The following is a 14,340-nucleotide window of genomic DNA, read 5'->3' as shown; positions in this document are numbered from 1 at the left end:
TGGAACTGTATGCTTACACATTTATTTTGCTTAAGCTTATAGTCTTAATTTATCATCAAAAGTTGAGATTTCCATTTTTTTTAAAAGCATGCATTTTTTTCATGTGATCCTCTCCCCATCTTATAGCTTGGTTTGTTCTTTCTTTTATTTGGAAACATGCTATAATTAGATTACATTTCCCTGTGCTTATCTGGTCATTCAAATCCTCTTAGGTTGGCTGTGCTTGCTTCTGCTGCATGGAGGGGGCTCCTTTCTCCTGCTACAGTGGAAACAGCACCACTAACTGAGAAATCCTTTTCGTCTTGCCAGATTTGTGTTGTCGCTAACAATTGCAGGGTGGTGTACAGAACATCAGAAGTTTGTTATTATGTCTGTGGTTTGTGTGTGTCCTTGCTGTGGCTCACCATAGTCTTGTGGCATAGTGTCCTAGGATTAATTTGAAGGACAACAACAAAAAAAAAGATTAAACAACAATGAAAAGAGTTTAGTCCGAGTGGCCATTCCTCTCTTTGCTATGCACATTTTAATACAAATGCTTTCTGTTCACTCTCACAGGCCAGAATGGTGCTGCAGAAGCTGAGTCCTGATTTCCATGACTACTCAGGACAGATGCTGGACTTCTTTCCGCATCTTGTTGAGAAGCTCAGGGAAATGGATAAGTTGCCTGCAGTGTTCTTTCTGTAAGTTATTTAAGTTATTTAACACTGGGGACATAATCTGTGTTAGATTGCTTCCTGTAAGGTACACAAAACTATATACATTGCCACTTTTGAATAGTATTTATTATTACTTTTGGTGTTCATTCATTTATCAAAGTCATATGAATTATTTAAAGTCATAAAATTGTCTACTTCCACTTTTCCTTGTTCTAATTCTGATTGTTTATTTCTTTGTTTGAGACAGGATCTTGATATGTGCCTATGCTGGCCTTTCTGCCTCAGCCTCCTCCCTGCTAGGATTATAGCTACACATGCACAATTATACCCAGTTTTAATTAAGTCCTTAAAATAGTATTAATGTTCTATCAATTATTTTATTAATTTTGATACCCCATTTTTTGTATTACTATAAACTATAAATTTTGTTTGTTTGCATCAGGTATTACTAATAATTTTCGGTACAACCTTGGTTCTTTGCCAAACCCACTGAACATAGCCATCAATGTTGCTATCCCACACAAAAATTTTTTTATTATATGCTACCATATATGTTGGTAAAATATTTCTGTAATTTAAATGATTGTAATGAGAAATATGATATAGAGTCAGTGATACCTTGCCAAATTTCATGTTATAGAATGTAATAGCCTAAAACTGATCAAACTAATTGGATGAATTTAGTCAGTTCTTATAAAATGGCACCAAGGGTAACTCAGTTAGTATAAAATAGATAGATTAACCTTTTTAACTATGTGACAAGAAGAGAATAATTTACTTAATATCAAATTTCTAATTACTCTCAAGCCACAGTATCTTTGAATAAATAAAACCATTGTATATAAAGTTTAATACTTATGCTTATGCATGGTAACATACAGTAATGAATCATAATTAGTGATAGAAACCCAAAACAATGGTATTAGGTGACATAAAGTCCTATTTGATTAATTTTGGAGATTGAAAGATTTTTCCTTTTGCCTTTGTGTGCTTATTTTTATCCCAGTATAAGTAGCTGTGACCTTTCAAACTGTAAACCAGTTTAAATCCTTCCATAACTACTTCTTCTCAGCTCTTGTTCATAGCCATAAGAAATGTAACACACAACCAGAAAAGATAGAGAGACTGAATTTTATGGTATTGTTCATTTGCTTCCAGATTTAGATTCGATTCTGTAGAAGAATGTGCTAAGGCTGCTTGCCAATTTCTGGAAGATAAACAGGAGGAGAAGAGGCCTTCGAAAGCTGATAAAGAAGCTCATGTCATTGCTAATAGACTTCGAAAAGTTAAAAAATCTTTGGAGAAACAAACGATAACGTAAGTATTTCACTAAATAAATTGACCATGTAAGGGTTTGTAACACCCAAATATCCTAGTAGGAAATACACGTTGAAGATGCTCTCGAATGAAGTTCTAATTACTGCTTTAATTGTTTTTGTTTTTAAATTTCAGAGGGATAAATGGTTGAAAATCAGTGATTGGTAACACATAGTCTTTGGTTGCATAGATCAGTTTAACTTATGGTTGCTTGAAGCAGGTCCAGATTTTACCAGTCTATGTGTATTACAGAACTTGACAAGACCATCCTATATTGTCTATGTGACTCGCTCTTACTCATGATACATTATCACAGTGTGAGTCCTACAGTGAGATTTAGACTGGGTTACAACACCAGTTTTATGCTTGGAATGTCATTGCTCTCAGCATGTAGCTAAAATATGTCCTCCTTTTGATCTTCTCCCCCTTTAGTGACTGCGTCTGTTGGAAACTCTTATTTTCCCCTTATGATTGCAGAGATTTTTATAGCCCTGAGACTCTCCAGGTTTACTATTCTCCAACTTAACTAACCTGTGCTTAATAAACTTTGAAATTGATTAAATTATCCCAGGTTTACTATTCTTCTTTCTGTTGCCCAGTTGATGGAGTCTAACTTCTACTGTTGATCATTCAACAATTTTGACATTAAAAAAAATCTTTTTCTATGCATTTCCTGTCACTCCTTTTAGGATATTTGTGGTTGTGTTCAGTTCATTTATCCTTTCATCTCTTTCTTTCCATGGGCCCTAATATCTGTCTCTTCAGTACCTTTACCCTTATGATTCCCATCATATGTTCTCATAAATTTATTATCTTTTCTTTTTATTTTGTACTCATTCCTGGATTTAGACTTATACTTTTTGTATGTTCTGCATTATTAATTTAGGAGATAAATTATTCTGTATTTTTAGAATATACACACTGACCATCCCTTATCTGAAAGATATAAAATCTGAAATCCTTCAAAATCTGAAAATCTGGGTGCTCACGTAACATTGTATGTGGAAATTTTTGCATGATAAAACTTTGTTGTATGTATAAATTTATTTAAAATATGTATAAAATTCCCTTTCAGGCTATATGTAGGAGGGAATAAATATAAAATCTAGCTCCAAAGTTACAGAGAAATGCTGCCTCGAAAACCCAATATACATACATATGTATGTATGTATGTGTGTGTGTGTGTGTGTGTGTGTGTATAATATCTAAATAAATTTTTTGTTTAGACTTTGGTCTAAACAATATCCCAATAACTAAACCATATCCCAAGATATGCTGCTATGTGTTGGACCATATTTCTAAATCTAAAACACTAAAATTAAGTTCCCAAGCTCTTATTATAAGGGACACTAAAGCTTTATCATTCTCCCTAAATCCTAAGCCTCTTTATAACAGGAAGCATACATTTTCCACTTTGCATCTCAATATCCTGACAGATAATAGTTGTTTCAGGGATTTTTACTTCAAAACTATATTTTTTAAAAACATTTATATTATTATTGAGAATAATATACATGACAATTGTATTTACATCATTTCTCCCTCTAGCTCCTCCTGTGCCTTCTTTTTCAAATTCATAGCCTCTTTTTTTAAGACACACAAATATATATCCTATTGGTTCCATTTAATATACTTATATGAATACATGTTTAGTGGTGATCACTTAGAATTGGATAAACTAATAACTGGAGAAGACTCATTCTCCCTCTTTTGCCAGACAATTAATTATCTATATCCCTAAGGGTGGGTCCTCATGAGATTTTCCAAATCCATGTTTGTTATCAACTAGTACTGTCATTGTTCAGGTCTTGTTTTGGTTACCTTAGAGTTAAGATTTTGTGGATGCAGCTTTTCTGTCATATATAGAAGGCATTATCTGATAGTAGATGCCCTGATCCTCTGGTGTTTACAACCTTTATACCCCCATTTCCTCAATGTTCCCTGAGTCTTAGGTGTGGGAGTTGTGTTATAGATACATCGAGTGGGGATAGGCACCCCAAAGTTCAGGTTAACTCTGCATTTTGAACAACTGATAATTCCTGTGCTGAGCTCTCTCCACTGCAAAAAGAAGCTTCTTTGATCAGGGTAAGGGCTACTGTTACAGGGTGGGGGACGCTTGTTCTTCCCAGCCACCCGGCTAGCTTGGTCCCAAAATAACCACACAGAAACTGTATTAATTAAGTCACTGCTTGGCCCTTTAGCTCTAACTTCTTATTGGCTAACTCTTACATCTTAGTTTAACCCATTTGTATTAATCTGTATATCACCATGTGGCAGTGGCTTACTGGGAAAGATTTGGCATGTCTGTCTCTGGCAGCTCCATGGTGTCTCTCTGTCTCTTTGTCTTCCTTCTCCCAGCATTCAGTTCTGTTTTTCCCACCTACCTAAGTTCTGCCCCCTTCAAAAGGCCAAGGCAGTTTCTTTATTCATTAGCCAATGAAAGCAACACACAAACAGAAGGACCTCCTACACCAGGCTACACTTGTCTGTGTGTGTAAGAATAATTATGTGGAATGCTGTTGGTGGCTATACTGGTTAAGGGATGTGACAGCAGTAAGTCACCCTCTATTGTCCGTTATTTCACCAGCAGCATGTATTTGGTGAGGTTTACAGTACCAGGTACAAACATCCCACTATTGAATGAGGCTCTAAATCCAATTAGTTGTTGGTAGTTACCATGGAGATGTACTTACATATATGTTGCCAAACTACTGTTACAGTAGTAGTGTGCAGTAGGCTGTACAGTTGGGTAAGACTTTTCATTGTCCCCTTGGCAGCTTGTATATATGCTATGAAAGCTAGTTCTTAGGGAGGTCTAGAGATGTTTTTAAGTAAAGAGCTAAAACTTTGAGTTGAAACAAACTTTTAGAGCCTCTCTGATTCAGATATTCCAAATTCTAGAACAAGCTATAGTTTGCTGCAGGTTTTGCTGTTTCCTTAGCAATGTATTGTATAGAAACAGTGAACTCTAAGGGAAATATAGGTAGGATGTGTAAGAGTACTTGTTAAATGATCTTCCTTAGGATACATCTAATTCAGGGTTTCAGGAGCCACGTGGTCAAGGTGGGCAAGTGATCAGCAACTCAAGCTGTTAAATTGAAAACTGCTTTTTAATAGATTCAGAATTCTCATAGTAAGGCATACCCTGCTTCATTCCCTATTCATTGAAGAGCAAAACTCTGACCTTTTTCTATCTTTATCCATTTCTATAATGTGAGAACCCTAAAGAAACATGCACACCAAGAGCTCACTCTTACAGCGTCATGTTTGTTAAACTGGAAGGACATTTTGTCCATTTACCTTAGCAGTTTTTATTTATTAACAATGATTTATTTAATAGTTTAAAAAATTTCATTTCACAACAATCTGTGTTCCTCTATAAGTACATTAGCAATGTCTACTGCAAGGGGGAAGGAGAATATCCTAAACTGACAAAGAAGAGAGAGGCAAAGACAAACCTTCAACCTGAGCCTGTGCAAGGCTGAAGGAGAGAAAATGCTCATCATATTAACAAGATGAAGCAAGGTCACCCGGAAGAGGGAAACAATGGCGAAGAAAAAAGTTACATTTGTAAGGGCTTTATCGTGAGGGATTCTAGGCCACATGGGCTGATGAACAAACACATTAGAGGCAGGGGTCTGATAAATGCATGAAGCAGTGGTTCTGGTTAATAAGCATACCTTAAGATATTCTCCTGTAGAGAATGGATGGAAATACTGATTGCTTGAAATTTTATTCTTGTAAAGAGATGAAAATAATGAAAAGTCTTCCAGAAGACTGGATCAAAGCATCATGCAGGAAGCTGAACACGATTATCTCCTGAAGCGTCTGGAGAAGAATCTGGAGATTCCTCAGGACTGCACATATGCTGATCAGAAAGCAATAGATGATGAGGTCAGCACTCAGAAGGGACCAGTGCTCCTGGAAAGTAGGCCTCTTCCATGTAGGCAGTTGGCCATACTGGAGGCAATTGCTACCATGAGGGAAGTCTCTATGTGGTAGAGATGTGGCAGAAAGGAACTTTTGGTGCACAAAACATACAAGGACCTTGTAGTCCCAGCTTAATATAGGTTTAGAATTTGTAGACTAATTTTGTCTTGCTGAAAAAAAAATACCCAAGTGTCTGTTTTTGTACTATGAATTCCTTAAAATTCTGTATATTATAGTTATAATTTGGACCCCTGCAGAATAATATATTTAGATACTGACAGCATTTCTCTATATTACAGCTAAAAATTTCACCAAAGAGTCATTGGGATATCTAATATTGATTTAGCCCATCATCTTTAAACTTTTTTCTTCAAAATATTCCTATTTATAGACAATATACGTAACAATACAACCGGTTTCAATAAAAGCAATGTCTTCACACACACACACACACACACACATTTGTGTGTTTTCATTGTGTTATGAATCTTCTTTTGTCAGCTTCATTATCTGTCTAGTTTTCATAACCATGTATGCACATCATTGTTTTAATTGATCCTTGGCATTCTGCTTTATAGATAGCTATACAATAAAAATAGGTAGGAACTATCCATTAACTTTTGGAGACTTACACTTGTCCCTTGTCTCCACGTGTTAATCTTTTTATGTATTATAACACTGGATACAACCGGATTTCCTTTTTATTTTGTGGATATTCTTGAGGCAATGCTAGTGGGAAGTAAGCATTTGTTGACCTTACAGTATAAAGATTTGCTTTACTTTCACTTTCTGGGTAGAACTTACAAAAGATTTCACAGTCACTTTATCTTTTGGGGGTGGGAGTAGATCACAGTCTTGTATTTCCCTTGGGACTGTCTGCTATGCTGGCAGTTTTCTCTCCCAGAACTGAAGTGAGACTGCCAAGAACTGAGAAGACGTTTCTTGTGTTGACTGTTGTTCCTATAAAACATTTTTTTGTTGTTGTTGATGATGATGTGTAGAGGCAAGGCCAAACAGTGACATCATTTGGTCAAATTATTTTGCAATATAAATATATAATTATTATGTAATATAAATATTATTTTCTTTAAACATTTTTGATTGATTGAAAATTAAATAAGTAATACTCTAAATCTCTTGTTTCTTTTAGTCATTGCAGATGGTGTTTAAACGAGTGAAATATGAAATTAATGGTAACACACTGAAGGCTTTGGCAAGAAGGGGTATTGGCTATCATCACCGTTTCATGTCCAACAAAGAAAAACAGTTAGTGGAAATTCTCTTTAGGAAAGGATTCATTAGGGTGGGTCAATTTTTCACTATAAAATTTGAAAATGTAAATAGATGAAGTAGAACGTTCAAGGAAGGAGGAAATGTAGCCACTGCTTTACATTTTTTTCTCATGTAGCTAAGCCTCTTGGGGTGTATACTTTGTTTTGTTTACTGCCGGTGGCATCTTTGCATATGGGAAACAAGTTTTGCCTGGAGTCACTGTCTCCATGCATTTACACAAGGAAAGAAAGCATTTCTATGTTGACCTTGGTGCCATATCTTGATTTTCTTGTTATCATATGTAGTGCTTGTTGATATGGTTTTGCTACAAATATTCTCTCCAAGATTTGGAGGGCATTTATATTTGAGTTTGGGGCAAACTTTTTTTTTTTTTTTCTAATGTGGTGGCCAAAAACAGAGCATGGATTTCTGCTTACTCAGGGCTTCAGCTTATCTTAGCAGAGCTTGTACTGAATGTCTTGGTACTGAATGTCATTTCTCCTGTCACTGGTGGGGGACAAAAGGAAGATTGCCATAAATTACTTTCAGGCCATATCCTTATTTTGTTTTCTTAGTACATCCTAGGAAGGCTCATTGCAATAATCAAAACAAGTGTACAGAGGACCCTCAGATCATTACCAAGCAAATCTAAATCTTGAGAAATATTTAAAAATTGACCCTTTTGAAAAAAATATTAACTTTAAATTTTGTTTGGCATGGGATAAAAGAAACAGAAGATAGAAGGAAGAGAAAGAAAAAAGAGAAAGAGATGCGCCTAAAATAGTAACTGACAGCAATTTCTTAGTCACTAATAAAATGATGAATAACTTAACTGATATAGAACAGATCTTAGGGTAATAGTAATAGCTCCATCAGAGAATACATTGTAGGAAGATATTTGTTCTGTTCATTTTCTAGATGTAAAGCTCTTTCTATCTCAATGTTTGTGCTTGTTAAAGAGATTTGAATTAAAAAATTTAATACATAGCATTCTGACAGAGGCATAAGCGTCAGTTACAAAACACATAGAAAACATTACTTCACATACTTAAGCATCATCACAAACCAGAGCATTAAACAACCATCAATTTAAAGAGACAGCGTAGATGGATTTTTCTTCAGGCTGACAGCTGAGAAAAAGATGACATGGAGACTTATTATTAATTATGAAATCTTAGCCTATAGCTTAGGATTATTTCTACTAGCTCTTATAACTTAAATTATCCTACTTTTGTTAATCTACACTCTGCCACATGGTGTTAACCTCTGTTCTATCTTGCACCTCCAGATTTCTCTTCATGTCTGCCTAGTGACTCCACCTTTCTTTTTCCCAGAGTCCTCTCTGTCCCTAGAAGTCCCACCTAACCTCTTCCTGTCTTGCTATTGGTCATCTAGATCTTTATTAAACCAGTCATATGGTGTCTTGGCAAAGACACATCTTCACAGTGTACAAAAAGGCAATTAATTCCATAAGAAGACAGGACAAGTCAGCATATACTAACTACCTCAGGAAAAATGAGTGAGAAGTTAAATTATGTGAATACATTTTTTGTTTCTGATTAGTGATCGTGCAAATTCAAGACAGAAAAAGAAAATTAACTTTTTAATGTCATTTTTCAATGACTTTAGTAGATCAAATAATTACCAGGAAGTAGGCTTATAAAAGATTTATTGCACTCTCACAGAGAAATTTCTCTCCTAGTATTTTACTTATGATGCTTACTGTAATACTTATTTCATGCCAGATGTGCTATTTGATTCTGGAGATGCAACAATGAATGATGCCTAGACTTGAGTATTTCAAGGGTAAACAAAATCACAGTGATATTGAGGGACATTGAGGAAATAATAGAAAGAACCAAGAGGTAGATGGTGATGACAGAAAATAATAATAATTTTAGATGTGGCCTGAAGTTCCTCTGTGGTATTTGTACCACACAATTAAGATATATATACATACACACATATATATATGTGTATGTATATATATATGTGTGTGTGTGTGTATATATATATACATATAGTGTGTGTATGTGTTTATATTGCCAATTTCTTGGAAATAGTTGTAATATGCCAAAATGCCAGTGTGTAGAATCACCGTTTTGTTCCTTTTAGGTGGTGACAGCTAGTGAAACACTCTCTTTAGGAGTCAACATGCCGTGTAAATCCGTGGTTTTTGCTCAAAACTCTGTCTATCTGGATGCTTTAAACTTCCGACAGGTATTAACATATACTTTAACTTAATGTATTAATACTATATAATCACATAATAATAAAATGTTACTTTAACTATTAATTTAGTAGCATGTTCCAATTCATGGCAGATCACTGTGTCTGTCTGGTATTGAGTAAGCATAGGTCTATGAGATTATTTGACCACTGCTAATCATGTGTCTGGTCTTGGATAAGACATCCAATCTCATCTCCTATCTGCAGGATCTGTGTGACTATTGCTGCCCCATGTCATGCACTCAGGCTAAATAAAGCAATTTGCAAAAAAAGGATCCACATTAAAGTTTATTGGGAAATATTATTTTTCTCAATTATGAGCATCGGTTTCCATTCTGGAGTATTCTTTAAAACTTTCTTTAGCTCATGCTACACAGTCTGTTTACAAACCAACTTCTTTACTCTCCTGTGGTGTTGATTGTTTTCCCACAATCTGTGCATGCAGTCTTGCCACGCTCTGCTAAGCTCCAGAGACTAACCTATCAGGGGTAGCAAGGTAGTGAGAAAAGGACAGATACACAGTCATACAGAAAAGCTGGGATCAGGTAGACTTGGATTTCTGGTGGAGAATCTAAAAACTCTATATCATTTGGAAGCTCGGTGTATTTATTATACACAGTTGAACAGAAACGTGAGGTGATTGCATACAGTTGAACTAGCAGGTAGGTTAGCTAATCTGAGGAGCAGTATACGTAGGGAATAAATCTTTTGGTGCAAATGTCTGTGAGGAGAAAACTACAGTGGATAGTTTCTGTTCACACTATTAACATCCAAACATGGACCAGAGGAAGGATTTTCAATCCCTTTGGGGGAATAACGGGGCCTTGGGACTGAGACATTGGGTTCTTCACATATCCATTATATATTAATGATATAAATTCCTACAGAACTTCATTCATTTCACCCAGTGTTTCCTCAGCTCCTAACACATTTATCTTTTGGCACAAAATCTTGACATTTTATATTAAAGCATTTTCCTTGATTTTGATCCTCCTTGTTCTATTATGTTCTACAGAAAACAGAGTTTGTCTTCATAGAGTATACTTTCTCAGAAGAGTTTGATCAATATTTCTGCTGGCAAAGTCAAATGTAGTTATATCTGCTAACATTCAAATCTTATAAAGCATATATAATTAATTTTAATAATATGTTATCATATACTATTATATGTTATATCATATATTATATAATATTATATATCATAGAAATAATATTTTATCAAGTAATTAATTGCAAGAAAGTGACAATTATATAGCACAAAATATATTCATAGTATTAGATATATGACTATAAATAGGTATAGTTCTATACAACATTACATACTTAGTGTGATTAATGATTTTGTAAATGACAGATATATTATTTCAAATAACTCTTCTTAGGATATGATTGATTTTTTTAGATTTTAAATAGAAGGCTATTCATTTTAATTAACCCTCAGGCAGAGCATCCTTGCTCAAAAGCAGTGTAAAAGGCTTAGCTTTTTTTATTTTTTTAGGAAAAACACTCAGATGGTTCTCACAGCATGATTCTGCTCTGTTTCCAGATGTCTGGTCGGGCTGGAAGACGAGGGCAAGACCTGCTGGGTGATGTCTACTTCTTTGATATTCCACTGCCCAAGATAGAAAAACTCATAAAATCCAAAGTGCCTGAGCTGAGAGGCCAGTTTCCTCTCAGTATCTCTCTCATTCTGAGACTCATGCTGCTGGCCTCCAAGGCAGATGACCCAGAGGATGGCAAGGCAAAGGTGCTGTGTCTCCCAGCTTGGGCCTCTACCAATGGTCTGGCTGGCCTGTGCTCTACTGTGCTGTTATCAGGCTTAGGATGCTTCTCCATGTTCTCTAGAGAGAGGTGGAGGATGCTGGGGAAAAGAATGATAAATTATGTTTATTTCCATTATTGGATAATTTGTGACTGGGTGGGCACTAAGGTATTCTCATGATTGCTGTCTTCTAGTTTGATATACACTATTGTCTTGTACAAGATGCCAGCCATCATGTTTCTACCATTCGGGAACAAGAAGAATGTCTTTTAATTGTAATGTAGCAGTTTATTTTTCATAAGACAAAATCCAAGTTCATTAAAAATTTTTAGAAAATGTAGAAAGATGAAAAAGAAACAAGCAAATGAACTCAAACTAAAACAAAAAGGACTCATACCTAGTTTTACCAAAATGATCCCATTATTATTTTGGTTTTTGTTTTCAAACTTTTTTTCTGAGGTATGATTACACACTTTATAAGGGTGTAAGCAAGTGGACATGAAATCCTAATCAGAGCATAGTCTTGATGCTTTAGGGTCAGATAAAAGTGAGTCTGAGACCATGAATTTGAAACTCACAATTAGATGATTTAATTTGTATTTTGGTGACAACACACAGTTAGAAGAACTTGTGTTCATTTTGGTTGGCTGTTACATAATGCCACAGGTGGAGTGAGTTATGAAGAACAGAGGCTTGTTTTGTCTCATGATACAGAAGGTTCACTGCTGCAGGGTGGCAACCAGTGAAAGGCTTTCTCTGAAGTGACCCAATCACAAGACATCATGTGGTGAACAGGACAAGTCCCAGCCTGTTGGGCCTCTCCTGTTCGAGCCTCTTGAAAAATCAATGAGGAGTCCAACATGGGAGCCTTAGGACTTCCTCTGGTTCTAATCACTTCACTAAGTCCCAGCCCTCAATGAGATGTCCAGCCCAGAGATTAGATTTCAGCATGATCTAGAGACCACATTCAGACCACAGCATGACCTATTCTACTAGGATAGAATATAATTACAGTTTATTTCTGGGAGCATCTGTAGAGCCCTCTTTAGATAAAATTAGCCTGCACGACAACAGTGTCCTCAAATGAAGGTGGCCTTGTTCATGCTGAGGTCTTTAATAGAAGGAGAGTGGAAGTCTGTTTGTGCAGACTTGCTGTGAGGTGAGCTTCAGTACAGTGGAGCCAGGCACGGTATGGATTGAAGCTACTTTTAAAATCATGTGCCCAAAATAAATTGTTTTATTTTTGTTTGATCTTGACTCCTTTGTTTCCAGTCAACCTCCTTCTAATCTTTTTGGACTGATATCAAAGATACAGAATAGTATATCTAGACTCCCTCCAAAACAACTTATTTGCTGCAAGCTCTGGAACTGATAATGTCTTTTCTGCTCAGTCGGTTTGGAGAAAATTTTGTTTCATTCGATTTGGTTTTCTGTGCTTACCTTATTCACTTTTCTATTAATGTGATAAGATTATCACCAAGGGAACTTATAGAGGGAGTGGTCTATGACCATCATGAGAGGAGCAGGGCAGCAGAAAGGGAGGCATGGCACTGGAGTAAAGACTGAGGCTTCACATCTTGAGACAGTACCACAATGTAGGGACAGAGAGCTAACTGGGAATGGCATGGGCTTTTGAAGCCTCAAAGTCTACATTTGACAATTCTTCCCAAACAGTTCCATAAATCAGTGGGCAAGCATCCAAACACATTAGCCTACGAGACCATTGTCATTCAAACCATCACAGTGCTTTTTAGTGTGCTAAAGGACATATGCACATTGTAGGTTAAAGGTATATGATGAAGAAAATTTTGTTGTATGAAATCTAATTACAGTTTGTATATTGTTGCTGTGTTTTATAATACTTTTCATATCCTATACAGTGGGTGACCAAGAGCACCAAAAGGGAACTTTTTAAGAGCGTCCCTTTTTCCTTGAAGAGACAGTATTTGGAAAAGAATAAAGCAGTAAAGGGGAACCCACAATTTTTCACTGTGCTTTAGAGGTATAGATCTTGTAATTGACATTATATATGCATAAGACATGATATATATGTGATATACATGTCACATAGGATATGTGACATATTATGTATGTATGTTTGTGCTCTATTAATTTATCCTGTGTTATCTTTTTCAAAGATTTTCACTTAATGTTACTAAAGGGAAATGTTTTTCTTTGTAGGCACTTTCAGTGCTGAGGCACTCATTAATATCCTTTAAACATCGCCGAGTCACAAACATGTTAAAGCATTATTTCTTATATTCTTTGCAGTTCCTGGTGAAAGAGGTAGGAGTCAACTCCTCTCTCTCTGTTATCTTCCTCTCTTTATGATTGTGTATGTATGTGTATGTAATAGATTGACTACTATCTAGATTTTTTTAAAGCACCAGACTTTATTATTTTTTAATTTTTAAATTTTTTATCTACATCTTGTGATGTGTGAGCAGATGTCATGTGTGTGTAGGTGCCCGTGGAGACAAGAAGAGGGCATGAGGGTGCCTGAAACTGGAGTTGTAGCTGACTATGAGGCACCCAGTGTGGATTATGGAAAACTGAGCTCAGGTTGTCTGGAAGAGCAGCAAGTGCTGCTGACTGCTGAGTCATCTCTCCAGCCCTTGATTTTTGTTCTAACTACATTCATTATTGTAAACCTTAGAAGACAATACCCAATGACTACTGCTACTTGTAATTCATGTAATTATTAACGTTGGGCTAGATGGTGGTTACAGCCTTATTGGCATGTATTATTTTAAACTGATAATGAATAACCTACTTGTTACTAAGTCTGTGTGTTGAGTCAAACTAACAAAGTATTTCTGTTCTTTAGGGATATATAGATCAAGAAGGTAACCCTACAGGGTTTGCCGGCCTTGTATCACTTTTATATGACCATGAACCATCTAATTTTGTTTTTGTCAATTTTCTTGTAAGAGGTCTTTTCCATAATCTTTGTAAGCCAACTCATGAAGGTAAGTTTGTTTGTGTGTGTATGTATATCATCAAAACAATATTATCAAATCATACAATATATAAATAATGTATCATTATTAGTATATGGGTATATATCAATATATGAGATAATGTGATATATGTTATATACATGTAAAATTGTGTGTGTGTGCATGTAAAATATTACAATTATGGGGAAAAGTACCTGGTAGAGTTTTAGAAAGC

At 35.6% G+C, this 14,340-nt stretch overlaps 1 protein-coding gene across 1 annotated transcript in view; it reads left to right on the top strand.

Moving 5' to 3' along the window:
• Nucleotides 1-13,166, top strand: part of LOC142856693 (putative ATP-dependent RNA helicase DDX60) — a 61,909-nt gene extending 48,743 nt beyond the window's left edge. The window contains exons 23-29 of the mRNA XM_075984364.1: nucleotides 556-680; nucleotides 1,815-1,973; nucleotides 5,720-5,867; nucleotides 7,054-7,206; nucleotides 9,291-9,395; nucleotides 10,951-11,151; nucleotides 13,047-13,166. Of these exons, the coding sequence (XP_075840479.1) occupies nucleotides 556-680; nucleotides 1,815-1,973; nucleotides 5,720-5,867; nucleotides 7,054-7,206; nucleotides 9,291-9,395; nucleotides 10,951-11,151; nucleotides 13,047-13,166 (1,011 nt within the window). The remainder of the gene's footprint in view (nucleotides 1-555; nucleotides 681-1,814; nucleotides 1,974-5,719; nucleotides 5,868-7,053; nucleotides 7,207-9,290; nucleotides 9,396-10,950; nucleotides 11,152-13,046) is intronic.
• The last annotated feature ends 1,174 nt before the right edge of the window (nucleotides 13,167-14,340 follow it).

The sequence above is a fragment of the Microtus pennsylvanicus genome, chromosome 9, assembly GCF_037038515.1.
Source record: "Microtus pennsylvanicus isolate mMicPen1 chromosome 9, mMicPen1.hap1, whole genome shotgun sequence".
NCBI classification, from domain to species: domain Eukaryota; kingdom Metazoa; phylum Chordata; class Mammalia; order Rodentia; family Cricetidae; genus Microtus; species Microtus pennsylvanicus.
The sequence above is the reverse complement of the archived record's forward strand: the minus strand, read 5'-3'. Positions and strand labels throughout refer to the sequence as shown.